General features: G+C 41.5%; 1 protein-coding gene across 1 annotated transcript in view; it reads left to right on the forward strand.

Annotated features, from left to right (window-relative positions):
• The window catches only part of LOC127623039 (1-phosphatidylinositol 4,5-bisphosphate phosphodiesterase eta-1-like), a 72,777-nt gene that overhangs the window by 39,285 nt on the left and 14,047 nt on the right, over positions 1–19,445 (forward strand). Inside the window, exons 11-15 of the mRNA XM_052097246.1 lie at positions 1,577–1,738; positions 3,049–3,111; positions 5,869–5,954; positions 12,109–12,206; positions 13,580–13,759. Of these exons, the coding sequence (XP_051953206.1) occupies positions 1,577–1,738; positions 3,049–3,111; positions 5,869–5,954; positions 12,109–12,206; positions 13,580–13,759 (589 nt within the window). The remainder of the gene's footprint in view (positions 1–1,576; positions 1,739–3,048; positions 3,112–5,868; positions 5,955–12,108; positions 12,207–13,579; positions 13,760–19,445) is intronic.

The raw sequence follows: 19,445 nt of genomic DNA on the forward strand, positions 1-19,445 counted from the left end.
CCAATCCCCCAGCGAGCCTCTGTTTGTGTGGAAACACCTCTAAATAGGCAACAATAACATGCATTGCAAAAAGTCCTTTGCCACAATGTGGCCATTTGCCAAGAGATCCATCAAGCAGCACTGCCATTAGCAGAACCCCCTTTAAATCAGTCCAAAAGAGTTTTGTCACACATCATGTTTTGATGCTGAAATCAATATTTAACATGTTTGTTTATTTAGTGAAATGTGTAACAACAACAAATTGAATTCCTAGTTAAGTACTGTGTTTTTTTTTGTTGTTGTTGATGAATGAAGAATGCTCTAATAGCATTTTAATATATCTGTGCAAAATATTCTTGTCATTTTGTTTGGAGCGATTAATGTCTAATGATACACTCAGAGAAGTCATTGCGGAGAGCCAATTAAAGTTTTTAATGCGTCATCTCGTTTCATGGCTACTTAGATATGTCAGAAAATGCAATAAATGTGATATCTCTGCTGGAAGTTGAGTGCTATAATGGCTGGTTTTTTTTTCTTCTGATGGGGAATTTTATATCCATTTATTCAAAAAATGAAATAAATAAAAAACAAATTAACCTCTTTTTTTACACAATGGCCTTTAATAATACTTTGATTCCTTTGTTGTTCTCTCAGATCCGTGTGCCAGGCTTTGATTTATAATTAAATTGAAATAACGTGAAAGGGAGAGAGAAAGAGAGGGAGAGAGAGATAGAGAGAACACAACAGTCTATTTCTACACACATATTAAGGTTAGAGTTGCTGCTCTGCGTAACTGAAGTGTAGCTTAGTAGCATACTGTTCTGAACTCATTCTACATTTACATTAAAATTTTTACAATTATGCATTTGGCAGATGCTTTTTTCCAATGCACTTATTATAGGGACAATCCCCCCAGAGCAACCTGGCGTTAAGTGCCTTGCTCAAGGACACAATGGTGGTGGCTGTGGGGATCAAACAAGCAACCATCTGATGACTAGTTATGTGCTTTAGCCCACTACGCCACCACCAATTATAGAAAACATAAAATGCTCTACAAACTTGTTATCTTGTAATCCTTTGCAATATATTCCTTTATGCCACAACAAGAAGTAATGTAGCAAACTACTTACCTATTGTTTGAAAAAAGACTTCTGTTGGGTTTGATGTTGCACATGCTGTGACAGGCACACAGACACCACCTTTGTAGTATATCTGACTGAATAAAGAAAATTAAGCAGTCTATAGCTACAATTTGAGTTTTGGGTTCCATTCTGTATAGACAAATTACCATTAGGATGTACTGTAAATATCATTTTGATTTAGTGACATTCAAATTTGTAATAGTTCTCAATTTTAGAATTTATGACCATTGTTAAAATAAATACTTAATGTAGTAACCCATAAATGTCTTAATTTACTGTACTGAGAACGCTGTCAGTGTGAAATCATTATACTGTAGAAACCTGCAGTTGCAGTTTTGCTAGACTGAGACGAAAGTTTCATCTTGGATGTTATAGGAATTTCCATGTAGTCTCTTTCATAATGAGATGCAGATTTTGACACCCCACTCTTCTCTTTTTCACTGTCTACATTTCAGTCCAATGGGACGAGTCAGAACCAGGTGGAATCCCACATAAGGAAGAAACTCGACTCTCTGATGAAGGAGTCTCAGATTGGGGACAAAGAGGACACTGACAGCTTCTCCATCAGAGCACTTCTCCGCGCAACCCATGAGGGCTTGCAAAGAAACCTGCGCAAGGTTGCACACACTCTCTCTAATTGTATCTTTACTTTGCCGACTTGCTCTGTTTAAAATATGCCAGTTCTGAGCCACTTTACCCCCTCCTAAAGAACTGCTGCATCATAGTTTTGTTGTTCATTTAGTTGTTGTCTTGAAAATCAGTGAATCAGGACGGGAATCATCAGTCAACTTCCCAGTTATTGTCATTGTGTGTCAGTCATGGTTCCTGGGTAAATACATTTGTGCTTCGCATCTTTTTATGGAATATGCTACTTCAGATGCAATGACATTTATTTAAGAAATAAAGAGAGATAGAAAGAATACATTTGAGAAAATAAAAGAATTAGAATACCTAATCAGTGTGCACACATTTGACTTGCAATCCATGAGAGGACACATCCCTTAATTAGTATTCGTTCTGCCTCTTTCTTGCCCTATTAATAGACTTTGCACTCTCTAAACATTCATTTTGAAGTGCCATTTGCATTGCATGGAGGGATTTTCTCTCTCCTCCGGTGTTTCTGCATAATATTTGTGGAAAAAACAGACCCGTGGAGAGAATGCTTAAACTAAAAGTCTGTCTGGAGATGATTTTAAGTCATTCTTATATTAAGTTCATTAATGATGTGTAAAAACATCTCTCTGCCCATGCATGATCTAGAATACTCATTTGAGTAGTTTAGAATTAAATGCATCTTTACAGAATAGTTTACCCCAAAATTAAATGTCTGTGATTATTTACTGACCCGTATGTCTTTCCAAACCCATGATTTTCAGAACACCAAAGAGATGTTTTGCACAATGCTGGTTTCCATACAGTGACAACACAGTGACTTTTGCATCACAAGACATGGAATATAGAATACATATTTTGTCATATCGACTTTTTTATGGCGCTCTTAAGGTGGTCAAACACTGGACGAGAAATGCTGCTTCATGGCTTGAACAGGAACTGCGCAAACTGTACGATTAGAAATTGCGATGCTTATTATGAAATTTGTATGAATAGGTTTCATTCAAGAAGGCAACCAACAAAAAGACATACTTGTGAATTTTAGAATGCTCCATGTTGTCCGCAAGACGTGTCTGGTGTGCGACCCCCCCCCCTTTGAGGTGATTTTTTCTGCCAAAAATATCTGTGTTTCAAGGAAGAAGATTGTAGTGGTTTAGAAAGACATGAGAATGAGTAAATGATGATATCATTTTCAGTTTTGATTGAACTATTCCTTTAATGTAATTCTTAATATCTGTGAAATTATAATGGCTTCCTTATATGTGTGTGTGTGTGTGTGTGTGTGTGTGCGTGTGTGTCTGTGTGTGTGTTCCAGAATTCCAAAGATGGCATGAAGAAATCTCAGAGTCGGTCCTTCATCAGCAACCTCAAGCACAAGGTCAGTCTAAAGACTCTTTTTTTATTTAAGTCTTTTTCTGTCTTTCTCTCCCTCTGTGTCTCTCTAATCTGTCTCTGCTTTGGAATCAGGTCTATCCTATTTCCTGTCCTCTTTGTGTATGTGTCTGCAAACTCAGATGTTACATAAATGGGTCCTCATCACTGCCCAGCGGCTGAAGGTTTTGAGGAATAATCACAATTTATATTTTTGGAATAGATCATAAGGGTGCATCATTCATTATGATCAGGTATCGGGGACTACTGCTGATCTCAGAATAGTAGGAGCAGGATGTACTCACAATAACTGAGAGGAAGAGACAGGTAATGTGCTCTCTCCAATCAATGTCAGACAAATATTCACTTTGTTTTAAAGAGCTTATGAAATCGCTTGATGAGGAGTTTTCTGTCCAATGTTGCCGCATTTCCTATTGAATTTGAATTGAATTGATTTCATCCTCTGCATAACTCTCTAAACACATTATTTACTCCATCTCATGTTGTTGGGTGCTTAGTTCAGGAGCGGGTTTGGTTATTCGCAATATTTAATAATTATCAAAGATAATTATGAATTAATAAAATCAATAGAACATTGATTAGAATTAACATTAGCTTATCGATCCTTCAAATCAATAATCATCAAAGATAATTATCAAAATCAATAGAATATTAATAAGGATTAATATCGCCAGGGTACCACCCTGGAATCAGGGACTAATAACCAGACAGTATAACAGTCTCACTATTAGATTGTTCTCTTAGGAATGTCGACGTCTGGAGAACATCAACATTCAGAGGAAAACAATGAAGGCTTGAATCCAAGCACTGACATCCCCTGCCAGCCCTTGACACAGGTGCATGCAGAACAATACCAAAACACTTCTCTTTAAAGTATAACAAAGTTTATTAATGCAGTAATATCAATTAATAATCAATACAATTCTGTCAATAAACTTCCGACTTCCAACTACAAACTAAACAGTAACATGATTAGATATGGTAACAAATAAGCCTATAATACATGTGAGGAAGGTATGTGTGTGTGTGTGTGTGTGTGTGTGTGTGTGTGTGTGTGTGAGCATGCATTTATCACTTTGTGGGGACCAAACGTCCCCATAAGGATAGTAAACCAGAAATTTTTGACCTTGTGGGGACAATTTGCTTATAAATCATACTAAATTATGTTTTTTGAAAATTTAAAAATTCAGAAAGTTTTCTGTGAGGGTTAGGTTTAGGGGTAGGGTTAGGTTTAGGGGATAGAATATAAAGTTTGTAAAGTATAAAAACATGTCTATGGAAGTCCCCATAAAACATGGAAACCCAACATGTTTGTGTGTGTGTGAGGAGCGGAGTGCACAAAATGGCGGACGTGGCTCTCGTGGAGAGAATGTTGCCACGAATGTGGGCAGAGAGACTGATTAATGCCGTCTGGGCATTTAACGCATGTCTCGGTTGGTACAATAACTTAGGACAAAGCTGGATTCTATCGCCAAATGTGTGTGCGGGTATATTTGTGAGTTGTTGTGTGTGTGTGTGTGTGTGTGTGTGGTTAGTATGAGCTAGAGAGAACAGAGTGATGGCACCGAAGCTGGTTTTAGCAATCGTTGGAGAGAAGGCAAGCATTAGTTTCATCACTCAGAGACGTGGTCAGAGACACTGTGGCTCGTAATCCGTTCGCCGTGGTCGTTGGTTCTCCGGTCTCACCCGTCTGCGGAAAAAACAGCGAAGTCGAGTCGGTTGAAGAAGGAAGAGAAATCTTCTTTCTTCACTTTTGCAGGCAAAAGGGGTGAAGACTTGGATTGCTCGGTGGTCTCTTTCAGATCCGTTAGCGTGCTCGGTGGAACACGGAGAAATCTCAATTCATCCAGTGAGTTGGAGATCATATGGCCAAATTTCAGGTACATACGTTACCTCCTTGGGCAACAAGGCTACACCTGGGAGTAGCAGAGCTGCATCTAGACAAGGCATATACTGTCGCAGGAAGCAACACACAGAAAGATATTGGAGGCTTCTCTACTCTAGATGATGTCATGAATGAGGGACGCATTCTGTATTGTGTTTCATCCAATAGGAGTTGAGAGTTAGAGCCTTCAGAATTTCACACAGGTGTAAAGTGAGCAAGGCTTCATGGGATCTGTTGTCTGTTTTGTACTCCCTTTGTTTGATTTTGATGCAGTTTTTGTTATCAGGCTTTGAGTGTTTGTATAGGCCATCTCAATAGCAAATCAATAAAGCTCATAAACAAGGCTTGTGGTTGGACGCTGCCCCATAAATTTGGTCGAGAGCTATTGTACTGAGCTGTCCAAACATTAGAGTTTTTTTATTCAAATATAATCAGGATTGTCAGCAATCTATTGCAGTTTCCCATCTCCCGTAGATCATATCCGTCTACTCTATCATTTCTGCAGGAGGTAGGAAAGCACACCCCTTGACTACATGTGATATTTCCTCCCACTCTCATCATTATTGTGTGTGTGTGTTTATGAGGTCTTAAAGGTTTTCTTGTTTAGTAAAGCCTATAATTACAGTAGCTGCTCCTTATGGCCCTAAAAAAATAAATTATTTTGGACACTAGTCATGCCTGGCAATTATTAATCCTTGTTTTAGTTACATTAAGTATGCTCTGTAAAACAGCCCAGTGCTATTAAGTTCCTCTGTTGTGTGTAGGAGGAATTCATTACTTCCCATCCAAATGCAAAGGAGTGAACATGCACTCTATGAACTTATTTAGCATGCTGTGTGTTTGTGTATGTTTCCACAGAGGCATTCCAAATCAAGGCTGAATTGTCAGAGTGTTGAAACAGATGATGACGGGCAGCAGGAGACATCAGGAGGACAGTTCAACAGGTGTGTTCTAATTGGCTCTTTTTCGCAAAGTTACCTCCCGGACTGCCTGTCTAAGACTTCAGTCACCTGAGAAACCAGTCTATCTGTCTATCTGTCTGTCTGTCTGTCTGTCTGTCTGTCTGAAGTTAGGCAGATAGATTCCATTATAGTGTTATTCATTGCAGTCTAAACTCCAGTCATTTATCCTGCTTTATCTTAGCAAGAAATTGGCCATGGCCCTTGGCCTTTTCACTGAGACGATGATGCACAAAAAGACAAAACTAGAGCACTTGTGTGCAAGAAATAAAAAGAGTGAGAAAGAGATGACACGTGAAATGCTTATGTGCAGTGACAGAGGGCAGAGCATATACTGTGTATCAGATTGAACATAACTGGTCTTTGATTATAGACCAGTAGCCTGCAGTGAAAAAAACTTTTGTTGACACAAGATCACAGGATGCATAGTTTGAACAGTCAAAAAAGTAGGTTGAAAATTTAATATATAACTCCCGCTGATTGCAGTGTTTTTTTGCACACGATTCACTTGTGCAAATCAGGTAATGCAGACACGCCTAAAATATGTGCCGAATGCAGTTTGCACAGCACAATTCTCTATCTTGCAGGCATGCAATTCTGAGTGCCAGGTTAAGGAAGATAGCAACATATGCTTTTTCAGTACAGCAATGCAGTACTTGTGTGATCCATGCTCCTAAATCAGTGTCTGATTATAAAACTCTTCTCCATCATTCGATGGTGTTATATTCTCATTTGACTTTCGTTTTTGTACTTTTATTTTGAAATTTCCTGTTTAGTTCATGTTTCCTAGTCTTGTCAATTCCTGTTTTCCCTTGTTCATGTGTCCGGTTTTCATTGGTTTATTGTTTGATTACTTTGATTCAGTTCTAGTTTGTCATTGGTTTTACTTAATTGTCTTGTTATCTTGTTTTAGAGTTCTGTTTGTTTATTGGCCTTTGTCACCCATGTCTTGTGTATTTAAACCCTCATGTTTGCCTTTGTAACTTGTCAGGTATTGTTTGTGTAACCCTGTTGTTCAGCCATAGATTAGTCTAGCCTCTGTTTTGTGTAATCTTGTAGTCTTGGTCCAGGTCCAGTCTTGGTCCAGGTCCAGTCTTGGTCCAGGTCCAGTCTTGGTCCAGGTCCAGTCTTGGTCCAGGTCCAGTCTTGGTCCAGTTCAGTCTTAGTCATTTCATTATTAGTTAGGTCCTTGGTTTCTTGTTTTGTTTTCTTTCACACTTCTAGTTAGGGATATTGGTTTCACGTTTCAAGAATAAACTGCACTTGGGTTCATCTTTACATCATCATCGTCTCTGCCTGTTTGTCAACACCGTTACAGATGGTCCCTTGATGAATTGCTGTTGCCATGATTAATACTACTTTTTTTTACGCAACTATCACTTTATTAAAATTCTGCTTATGCCACAATGCTCATTGCACCAGGCAAAAACAAGTTTAGTGAATAAGGTACAATCTATAATTAGTGTAATTAACATAAATGAGGCTTTTTTCCCCCACATATTTAGCACCTGGTTAAACTTGTTTGTGAATTTCCCCATTAATGTGGTAGATGTCATGAAGAGATTGTTAGTGTGTATGTTAATGTGATCTTTTACATTTACATTTACATTTATTCATTTGGCAGACGCTTTTATCCAAAGCGACTTACAAAAGAGGAAGAACATCAGCGAATCATCTTAGGGAGACAGTGGTACAAAAAGTGCCATATTACAAAGTTTTACTATCATCATAATAGTATACAAAACAGATTTAAGTGCAACAAGAAATGTAAATATATATATATTTTTTTTTTTTTTTTTTTTATTATTATTGACCGGTTAAGTGCTTTTGGAAAAGATGTGTTTTTAGCCGCTTTTTGAAGATAGAGAGTGAGTTAGCTTCCCGGATTGAGTTGGAAAGGTCATTCCACCACCGTGGTATGATGAAACTGAAAGTCCGGGAAAGTGTTTTGGTGCCTCTTTGTTTTGGTACGACAAGGCGACGCTCCTTAGCCGACCGCAGGCTTCTGGTGGGAACGTAGCTCTGCATAAATGTTTTTAGGTATGCTGGAGCAGACCCAGTGACTGTTTTATATGCCAGCATCAGGGCCTTGAATTTAATACGTGCATGAACCGCAGCCAGTGGAGAGAGACAAAGAGTGGTGTAACATGTGCTCTCTTAGGTTCATTAAAGACCAGACGTGCTGCTGCATTCTGGATCATTTGGAGAGGTCTAATAGCACATGCAGGAAGGCCTGCAATGAGAGCATTACAGTAGTCCAGTCTAGTTATGACAAGGGACTGAACGAGCAGTTGTGTGGCATGTACAGAGAGGAAGGGTCTTATCTTCCTGATATTGTAGAGTGTAAATCTACAAGATCTTGCAGTTTTTGAAATGTGGTCTCATGAAATTTAGCTCATCATCAATGGTTACCCCTAGATTTCTGACCGCTTTGGAAGGCGTAAACTGTAGTTGGACCCAGCTGCACGGTGATGTTGTGTTCAACAGCAGGGTTGGCTGGAAAGACAAGGAGTTCTGTCTTGGCAGGGTTGAGTTGAAGGTGGTGTTCCTTCATCCAGGCCGAGATGTCTGCCAGACAGGCAGCGATCTCGAACGGTCACTGTGGTGTCGCTGGGCTGGAAAGACAAGTAGAGTTATGCGGTCATCAGCGTAGCAGTGGTAAGAGAAACCATGTGACTGGATGATGGGTCCCAGTGATGTTGTGTATATGGAGAAGAGAAGTGGCCCAAGCACTGATCCCTGAGGTACCCCAGTAAGTAACTGGTGTGGCTTGGATACTTCCCTCCATGCTACCTCAAAGGACCTTTCTGAGAGATAAGAGTTGAACCAGTCAAGCACAGTTCCAGTGATACCCAGTTTAGAGAGGGTGGAGAGTAGGATCTGATGGTTGACTGTGTCAAAGGCAGCAGAAAGGTCCAGCAAAATCAGAACGGATGATCTCGATTCAGCTCTCGCCAGTCTCAGCTGACTCGATGACAGACAGCAGGGCAGTCTCAGTGGAGTGTCCACTTTTGAAGCCCGACTGATTGTCATCCAGCAGCTTGTTCTGTGAGAGATAGGCGGAGATCTGATTGAAAACTGCCCTTTCAAGTGTTTTTGCCATGAATGGGATGAGAGAGACTGGTCTGTAGTGTTCTATCTGTGTGGGGTTAAGTGCAGGTTTTTTCAGCAGTGGGGTTACTCGAGCCTGCTTAAATGTAGTGGGAAAAGTGCCTGCAAGAAGAGATGTGTTAATTATGTGTGTAAGTGCCGGTAGGATGGACGGAGAGATGGCCTGGAGAAGGTGTGATGGAATGGGGTCAAGGGAACAGGTTGTGGGGTGGTTGGAGAGGAGGAGTTTAGAGACCTCAGTGTCAGTTAAAGGAGAGAACATAGTGAAAGAAGGGTTGCATACAGGAGCCAGGTGTTTGACAGGGTGTGGTGCTGTGAATGTATTGCTGATGGCTGTAACCTTATCAGTAAAAAATGTGGCTAATATATCTGCTGTCAGTGATGTGTCAGGTGGTGGAGGGGAGGGCAGAGAAGTGTGTTAAATGTTCTAAACAAGCTACGAAGTGTCTGTGGTGCTGTTGATTTTGGTCTGGTAATATGAAGTTTTTGCAGTTTTAACGCTATTTGAAAAAGTTACGAGCAGAAGCTGATATTTACCTAGATCAGCTGGATCTTTAGATTTCCGCCATCTCCTCTCAGCTGCCCTGAGAACAGTCCGATGTTCACGAAGGATGTCAGACAGCCAGGGGCTGGGTGGTGTAGTCCGTGCTGGTCTAGAGGAGAGAGGACAGATGTTGTCTAGACAGGTTGTTAAAGTAGAGCTAAGTGTGTCTGTGGCAGTGTTCACATCAAGCATGGAAAATACATTTATTGTGGGAAGAGAGGCAGAGACATCAGTGGAAAGGCGAGAGGGTGAGAGGGAACGGAGGTTACGGGCGAAAGGAAACCAAAGGTGGGGTCGGTTTTACAATGGATGGGAGAATCATGTTGAATTGAACAAAGTAGTGATCAGAAACATGTAAAGGTGTAACAAGAATATTAGAGGTGGTACAGTTACGCGTAAAAATGAGGTCCAGCTGGTTGCCCGACCTGTGAGTTGCTGTGGTGTGTAGTCTTTCCAAGTCAAATGAGGCCAGAAGAGTATTCAGTTCAATGGCCTGGGGTTTGTCCTGGTGTATGTTGAAATCACCAAGAACCACAAGTGGCCTGCCATCCTCTGGCAAGGAGGACAGCAGGACATCCACTCCTCAAGAAAGCTTGTCAGCTGACCTGGGGGCTTATAGATGACAACAACATGTATTTTTGTGGGTTGCATTGTAGTAATGGCATGGAATTCAAAAGATGTATTGTTACATAGTGAAGCATGTGGTGAAAAAGTCCAGTTATTATGAATGAGTTAATCCTGTTCCCCCACCCCTACCAGTATGTCGAGGGGTGTGGGAGAAGGAGAAGTTGTTAGAGAGAGCAGCAGGTGTTGCTGTATCCTCAGGACGTATCCATGTCTCTGTCAGTGCCAGGATGCTGAGGGTGGACTGCGTGGCTAAAGCCGGAATGAAGGCAGCTTTGTTCACAGCAGACTGGCAGTTCCAGAGTCCCACTGAGAACGAGAGTGGAGCAGGTGTTGAAGTGCAAAGCGGCCGTGAGGTTGTGTGGGTTGCGCTTTGTCTTGCATCTGTATCTTGTGAACGGTCTACAACAGATAACAGGGATGTGCTTGAAGGCATGTGTTATTAGTGAACTAGACATGTTAGTATGTATGTATAAGTAAAATAATAAAAGAGATAGAATAGAAAAATACTTAAGTGCTTTGGTGAGTAGTGCCTTGTCGGTGTCCTTGCTCGGTGGACTCGCACAGGTAGACTCGCTGGTCTTCACACAAGGAGGGCTTCACACGAGGGCCACCACTTCCGCTGCCGCTTCCGCGTCAGCATTAAGTCCAATAAATAACAACTTTTACGAGCCGCTCAGTGGAAAAAAGCAGCCACGCCTTTAATGCTACTTATCACAACAAAGCTAGTCACGTGGTCACCCGAAACCGAAACTCAGGGTTGCGCGGGAACAAACGCAACTTCTGTACAGCGCAAATAAATTATGCTGCACTTGTTAGAGTGCAGCATCTTTTGTATGCTTAATGGTCTATATTAACACCACGAGGAAAGTAATTTGTGGTGAAATCTCTCTCTGCAAGGGGCTTTTCTTATCTTTAATTTCCTTTTGATTTCTTAGTATAGACTTCTGCTGTGAGGATACACTGAGGGATTTAACAGGATGCTGTTGGGATTTGAGAATTGACTATATATGCATCTCATCTCTCCCTGTCCGAAGTGTCAGATGATACCCTAAAAGGAAAAGTCATTGACCATGTTTACATGTACACGATTTTCCAAAAAAGTCCATATTCTGGTCTTTATCATAAAAACAATGTTTACATGCTCTACAGATAATGGAATATTCCTTTATACATTTTTATTCTCTGCAATTCTCTTCTGGAAAACTGCATATGCTTTTTTTCCATTTATTTCATAAAATTGCAGTAATATTGCACAATAAAAATTTCATTAATTCTCATTCATGTCCTTGACAACAGCATATATGAGCACAATGAACTGCAAAAATCTAGGTCATGAGAAATTATAGGCTGTATGATGTTTCTTTTAATGCTCAAAAATGTTAGTAAAAAAAAAAAAAAAAATTCTTACCCCTTGCTCCAGAACTGTGTTTCTGTTATAGCTAGACTTTTCACAACTGTCTGTATGTAATATCACCCAGAATTACCTTTGTTTGGACATGCACAGACATGAATGAATGCTGACGACAGCTGCATTCTGAATGCTAGAAACCGGATAATTAATATCCAAATTCTGATGCATGTAACACAGCAAATGAAGAGGAGCACATTTTAGCACATTTAGCTAATATCCCATGGTCTGAGAGTTTCAGATGACAAAATTATCATGCACTGTACTCTAATCACAATAATCAATGATTACACAATGATCACTGTAAGACATTATAGATATTACAGTTTCATTCCATCTTTTTAGTATGCATGTGTGTGTGTTTCTGAGCAGTAGCAACATAATTTATCTAATGGTGAGATGTTTCACAAGGTTTTTTTCCCTTTGTTTTGATGTGTGTCTGTCTCTAGAGGTGGTCAAAGGAGGAAAACAATAAAGCTGAGTAGAGATCTATCAGAACTTGTGGTCTTCACAAACTCTGATGCCTCTCAGGAGTGTTTAGATGAGGGTGAGAATCATATTTTTTTCACCTAATTTGATTAAAGACCATGTTACACCAGCATGAGTTTCCATGCTTGTACAGGCTAGTTTTTATGCTAGTTAGCACTGGTCTGGTGCTTGTCTAGCTCATGCATAAGCAAAATTTGCAGATAAACCTGGTCAACCAGCATGGTCTTTCTTGTGAAGTTGGTTAACCAAAACTAATTTGCTGGTTAAGATAATTTAGCAATCTAATGGTGTTACCAGCACAACTACATTCCATGCTATAGGGACTGCATCTGTTGGAGAACATTTTTTTTGTGCTGTTTGAATTTATTATATAGGCCTACTGCATCATTAATTAATTATGATCATGATTATAATTTGATATGCTATAAACAGCCAATATATACATAATATGGAAATATAGTTGAATGCTAATTTAAAGGAATAGTTCACCTAAAAAAAAATAACAAATAATCATTTAATCACCCTTATGCAATCCCAGATGTGTATGGCTTTCTTTCATCTGCTGAACTCAAATGAAGATTTTTACAAGAATTTCTCAACTCTTTTGGTCCATCCAGTGAATGGCTCCAAAAATCGCATTAGTCAGCACAATCCATAAGACTCCAGTGGTTAAAAAAATATCTTAAGAAGCGATATGATAGGTGTGGGTGAGAAACAGATCTTTCACATTCTTCTTCTTGTGTTTTTGGTGAATCCCATTCATCATGCATACTGCCCTCTACTGGGCAGGGAGAAACATTTCAAGAAAAAGTACTTAAATATTGATCTGTTTCTAACCCACACTTATCATACCACTACTGAAAATATGGAATAAAACACTGGAGTTACTTTTGTGATGCCTTTATGTGCTTTTTGGAGCTTCAATATTTTGGCACCCATTCACTTGCACTGTATGGACCTGAGTGAATGATTTTTCATTTTCAATACCAGTTTTAATTTACTTATATTGCTGTTGTTTTAAGATAAACAGTTTTAAGGTATTTTTGGACACGCTCATTTTTTGTCAGGTGGGCATGTAGTAGTCACCACCTACCTTTGTCTTTAAACAAGCATGGCATTGCACCCATGGTATGTGTGCAGCCACACAGTTTTTGACCGCATTCTTTCAATTAATAATAATTAATTTTTTAATTTTGGTACCCTTCACAAAAAACAAATTAACTAAAAGGAAAGCATTTAGATGGTTGGATTGGATAGGAAAGCAAATCAGCCACAAAACCAGAACATATGCTGGTGAACAGAAAAGATATCTATTTTTTTTACACAACATATCACTTGACTCTATCTTACTGTAATACAGTCAAATTTGATCCACTTCAACTCTCTTTTCCTTAGTTTCCCCTATTTCACTCTCTACATTTTCTCTCTCAGGATCACCCTGTAATGTCCTGTCGTTTAGCGAGACACGAGCTCAGCACCTGGTTCACCATCGAGCCGAACGCTTCCTGAATTTCAACCAGAGGCAACTCTCTCGGATCTATCCCTCCGCCTACCGGATTGACTCCAGCAACTTCAACCCACAGACATACTGGAATGTGGGCTGCCAGCTAGGTGAGGCGAGAAGAACAGACATATGGGAACACACATAAGCATAAAAATAATCTTCTCACTGAGGTATGTCCATTCAATGTGCTTGCTTAAATGTACAGTATATTACAGTATTCATCCAGAAAGAAATTCCCACTTATTTCCAGTTTCACATACAGAACATCATTTCAACCTGTAGTCTCTATTCACAAATATGGTGTGTAAAGATTCAGATCTATAATTTCTAAAAGGATTCTGATGCAGGCCTTATGTGGCCTTACAACCAAATATATTTACACTGTGCCGAATTGCATCTTGTATGAGTGATCAGATTGCAATCCATCTTGAATGCCTTTGTTCTTGTGGTTTATCCAATGTGCGACTTTCTGTTTACATTATGACCTCAAAATGAGAGAATAACCCCATGATTTCAAATCTCATATACACGTGTTTTTCTTGAATTGTTATTTTCTTGAATAAGCAAATTTTTGATAGTTATCAATATATTGGTGTGCATGCAAACACACTAACTGCCTTGTGCTGAATGTATGTTGTGTAATTTTGGTGGTAAAATAGAGCAGTTATTCCACCAATGTACATCAAATTAAAGTTAATTTATGAAATACTATGAAATATATATAAATTAAATTCAAAGTTATATTGGTGGCATTTAAAATATTATTAACCCTCCTATGGTATTAAAAAATGGCACCTTCCTTTGGTATTTGCAGTAATTTTTGCAGATACAAATAAGCAAAACAAAAGTGGAAACATGAAGAAAATATGAGAATGTGACATAAATTTGACAGAGAATGTGACAAAGATTGCTGCTGTCTGGTGAACAAAATATAAATAACATGACTTGAAAACCATGTCATGCCAATATCAGCCAGTAGATGGCTGTAGGCACCTATACCTACACCTGTAGGTACTGTATAGTCTTGTTGTAACCTAATTTTATATTTTATCACAAGATATGCATTTGGATATATATTTAGACATTATCAAACTATTATTTATAAAAGTTTAGCATTTTAAAATTGATTTGAAGTGTCAGTTTTTGCAGTTTATGTCATTATGCTTGTCATTAAATCTGACCATGGTGTTACAAAGAGAAGACACAGAATATGCATTTTTCTACCAATAATTTATTTCAAAAATAAAAATTGAATAAATAAAAGTATATGCATAATAATGTGAAACAAAATAAAAATGAACATCAAGAAATAGATATGAACTGCAAAATTCTGAAAATTCAATTAGAGTATAAAACATAAGTATCAGAGTACACATTTTCAAAATAATTTAAATAAAAAAATGTTATGTAAAAAATTATTTTGCAAATGTGTGTGTGTGTGTGTCAGATGCTGTCATCAGCTGGAAAACAACAGATAACATGTAATGCCAACAATAACCAAAAGATGGCTGTAGAGCCTCTCTCTCTCTCTCTCTCTCTCTGTGTGTGTGTTAGTACTCTGCATTGTGAGTGTTTTACCGTCTAAACTCTTAATTTCTAAGTATTTGTGTTTAGCATTGGGGTTGATTTATTTGTTTTATTTGAAGTTTTGTGTTAAAGTTTCACTACTTTTGTGTGTATGGGTTTGAGGATGTTTTAGCGTCTCATCCTGTAATTTCTTCTAAATGCAGCTGGTTTGTTGATTGTATTTGACAGAAAACGCTATGTTTTTTCCCTTTAATTTTCAATGGTTGGTCAGTTTTGACCATGAATACCAAAGGTGTGTTCCCCTTCTGTCGCTCTCTCCATGTTGTGTCAGAGAAGCGACACTAGGGGTCTCTCTTGAGCGCCGATATTCACCTCTGGACTATGAAAAAAGGCCAATGAGAGTTGGCAACCAGTATTTGCATGTCCGCCCCGGACATACGGGTATTTAAGCGGCGCAAATACGGGAGTTCATTCAGAAAATTTCTTCGGAGCCGATGGTCGTGCATGCAGTTACACACCAAGTTCCTGTTTAATCCTCTGACGCTCTGCATGCTGTTGGATCTGACGGCGCACAACAGCGGCTTTCTCATTCGTGCACGGCTGTGCATTCTTGCCCTGAGCGCTTCGACAGCGCAGACAACTCGAAAGATTTATTCTAAAAGAGTGAATTTCGCTCTAAAAGAGCAAAACACAGCGGCGTTGAACGTCCTTCTCAGGACGCGTCTTTTTAAAGACGATTTTCTGCCTCTGTGTAGTTTCTGGATGCGTTGATTCTCCCCACCTCTGACGGCCATAAAAACTGCCTTGCATTCCTGGGTTGCGATCACACGCAGGCAGCGTTTTTATGAATGGTCTATGTTTTCAGTACGAGAACATAGCCATGACAGCATTGCGGTCGTAGGGTTTTTCTTGTAGTGAGAAAAAGCCGCTTCAGCCGCCTCCCGCGCCTCGCCTCCTTCCTACGGGATTGAGGCAGGCGCCGCGGGTGATGAAAACGATCTGGGGACAGTGACGGGCTCCGTTTCACCGGGTGAACCCCCTCGAAACCCCCCGCCTCCTCGGCACGCTTTCTTGTTTCCGTCCGAGCTTGGGATGAGCATGCTGTCCAATGGGTTATGTTTTCAGAGTGAGAACATAACCGCAGCGTTGCGATCTCTGCTTTCTCTTGTAGTGAGAGAGAACCATTTCAGCCGCCCCCTACGCCTCGCCTCCTTCCTACGGGATTGAGGCAGGCGCCGCGGGCGATGGAGAATGATCTGGGGAGAATAACGGGACGCTTTCGCCGGGTAAATCCCCTCGAAAACCTCCCGCCTCCCCGGCACGCTTGCCTGACATCACCGCTGCATCGGAGAGCGTTACAGCGGCGCCGAATGCGGATAACTCGCCTGGGCCGCCACCTTCGGGTCTCCACCCAGTCTGAGCCTGACGCAAGAAGGTCTGCTATGCTTCCCCGGGCTTAATTGGTTCCGCGGGCATGTGTGTCGCTCACAGGGACCCCCCTTCGAGCCGCTTGACTCAGCTGGACTCAGGGCCCTCTCTCTCAAGACTGCCCTGCTGATCGCGCTCGCTTCCATCAAGAGGGTCGGGGACCTGCATGCGTTCTCTGTTAGCGACGCTTGCCTGGAGTTCGGTCCAGCAGATACTTTCGTGATCCTAAGACCGCGACCGGGCTATGTGCCCAAGGTTCCTACCACGCCCTTCAGGGATCAGGTGGTGAACCTGCAAGCGCTGCCCCGGGAGGAGGTAGACCCAGCCCTTTCACTGCTGTGTCCAGTACGTGCTTTACGTATTTATCTGGACCACACACAGAGCACCAGACGCTCTGAGCAGCTCTTCGTCTGCTTTGGGGGACAGCAGAAAGGGAAAGCTGTCTCCAAGCAGAGACTCGCCCACTGGGTTGTCGACGCCATTTCCCTGGCTTATCACACCCAGGCCGTGCCCCCCCCTTGCGGGTCCGAGCTCACTCCACCAGGAGTGTTGCGTCCTCGTGGGCACTGGCTAGGGGCACTGTAGAGCAGCGGGCTGGGCAACACCTAACACTTTTGCGAGATTCTACAATCTCCGAGTTGAGTCAGTATCGTCCCGTGTTTTCTCAGGTACCGAGCCCGTAGAACTCGGTGGCACGCCCACGATCTGACCGGGTGAATCGCTTGCACCTAGTGCCCTTCCCCCTAACCAGGGGAAACAGTGCAACTTCATTCCCAGGAGATCTCAGGTTTGGGACACTGGTCGATTCCTCCCTAGCCCTCGTGGGCCGCAGTTCAGCGGAGGAACTCGCTGACCCAAGCCACTGCGGGTACCGCAAGCTACCCTGTACTGGTATAGGTGCTCCACAGGTAAGGCCTTCTTCGGACTCCCCCTGTGTGTAACCAGAGTTTACGCTAAAAAAAAATGGTGCCGGTCAAAGTGACCGGCAGAGGTTTCGTTTTACGGACATTTTGATGATATGCCGGTCAAATATATCGCCTCTTAATTAGTCAAGTTGAGGAAAACTGGAGGCAGTCTAACTTAAAAAAATGACATAATCAGGCCGTATAGAATGCAACATATTATTATTAGCTTAACTTTCAAATAGACGAAAAAAAAAAACATGAACGTCCGATTGGCGTCAATCAACGCCAATTGTTTTTTACTGTGGTTTCACACACATTCACTTTTTGAAACATTGAGGCACGGATGTACCTAATACAAATAAATAAAACATCTCCAGTTAACTAGCAGATCATTCATTTAGTCCGTTATTAAATAAGAGATCTAGCGCTAAAATCTGTTGTTTTTGAAATCAAGCTGGCGCTCGTGTCCGCTGCTATCAGTTGCATGGACGACGCGCTGCGCGAAGTTGCGCAATCTTCACTAGGACGCAGCGTTTCAATCTATCGCCGTTGCGGAGACTCTCTATTAATTCGGTGAAATCACAAAATAAAATGCACACAAGCGTGTCCCTGCTTGATATAGACTGTAACCATGCACTGATGAACATAGGCTATTCAGTTTTGATGATAGAGAAAAAACTGCACGAATGCGCGGATTAGAAGCACTGATCTATCTATAATGAGATGTTCCTGATTCACCATCGTCTGGCCTCTGAAAAAGCTTTTAAAGCTAGTCTGCCTGGGCCTGGCCATATTTGAAACGTCTCACTCAATCGTTCGTTGTTTAGGTCTATATTGCAGCCGTTTTAGGCGTGCGCTTTATTTGAAATGCAGCATGCGATGTTGTTTCATAACTTTCAAACGATAGAGCCTGTTCCTTTATAACATAGCAAGAGATCGGTGTATTTTTGCTTTATACATTTTAGGCTTATTCTCAAATTCAGATTGTGTTAGGGGGACGGGATTATTAGGCAATTTTAATCGGACAATTTGACCGGAGAGATTTAATTTTGTCGGACATTTAATTTTTTTACCGGCCAATGTCCGGTAATTACCGGTGTAACTACCCTGTAATTACCCTGGTGTAACACCACGGTTCTGTCCCCTCTGGCGAGCTGACTCCCGTGTTTCCCTTAGGCAGTCATGGCTGCCTCGGCTGCTGTGCTGTATGTTCCCCCCTCTATGAGGTTGGATCCACCACCGCACCGACTTTTCCACATAGGCCCTCAGCAGGCCTCTGATGGTTTTGCCACTTAAACTTGCCTCCCCTCTCGGGTAGGCGTGGCCTCCGCAGGGTCTTCTCCGCCCTGAATAAGGGCTAAAACCCCCTTCCCTCAATGCGTGTAAGGGCCCCGGGCTTAGTTGCTCTGTGCGAGAAACATAGAGAGAAAAGAGGCCCGGCCAGGCTTGGCCCATTCCCAGGTTGGCGGCCAGCACCTTGTTCCCCTCCAGGGTAACGATAAGGAATCCTGATGGCTTAAATGGGGCATTGGGGAAGGGTACGTGCAGCCTGATACAGTTGGTCGTCCTGCACGTAAGAATACCTGCTCGCTCCTGTATCAGCAGTTCACGTACACGGCTCAGCGCATGCCACTTTTATAAGTGGACCCCTAGTGTCGCTTCTCTGACACAACGTGGAGAGAGCGACAGAAGAGAACGTCTAGGTTACGTATGTAACCTCCGTTCCCTGATGGAGGGAACAAGACGTTGTGTCTCCCCTGCCACGTCGCTGAGCCGAGCCACTGTTGTGGCCGGACCATTTCCGGCTCCTCAGAAAAATCCTGAATGAACTTCCGTATTTGCGCCGCTTAAATACCCGTATGTCCGGGGGCGGGACATGCAAATACTGGTTGCCAACTCTCATTGGCCTTTTTTCATAGTCCAGAGGTGAATA

Source organism: Xyrauchen texanus, chromosome 29, assembly GCF_025860055.1.
Source record: "Xyrauchen texanus isolate HMW12.3.18 chromosome 29, RBS_HiC_50CHRs, whole genome shotgun sequence".
In the NCBI taxonomy this organism is placed as follows: Eukaryota; Metazoa; Chordata; class Actinopteri; order Cypriniformes; family Catostomidae; genus Xyrauchen; species Xyrauchen texanus.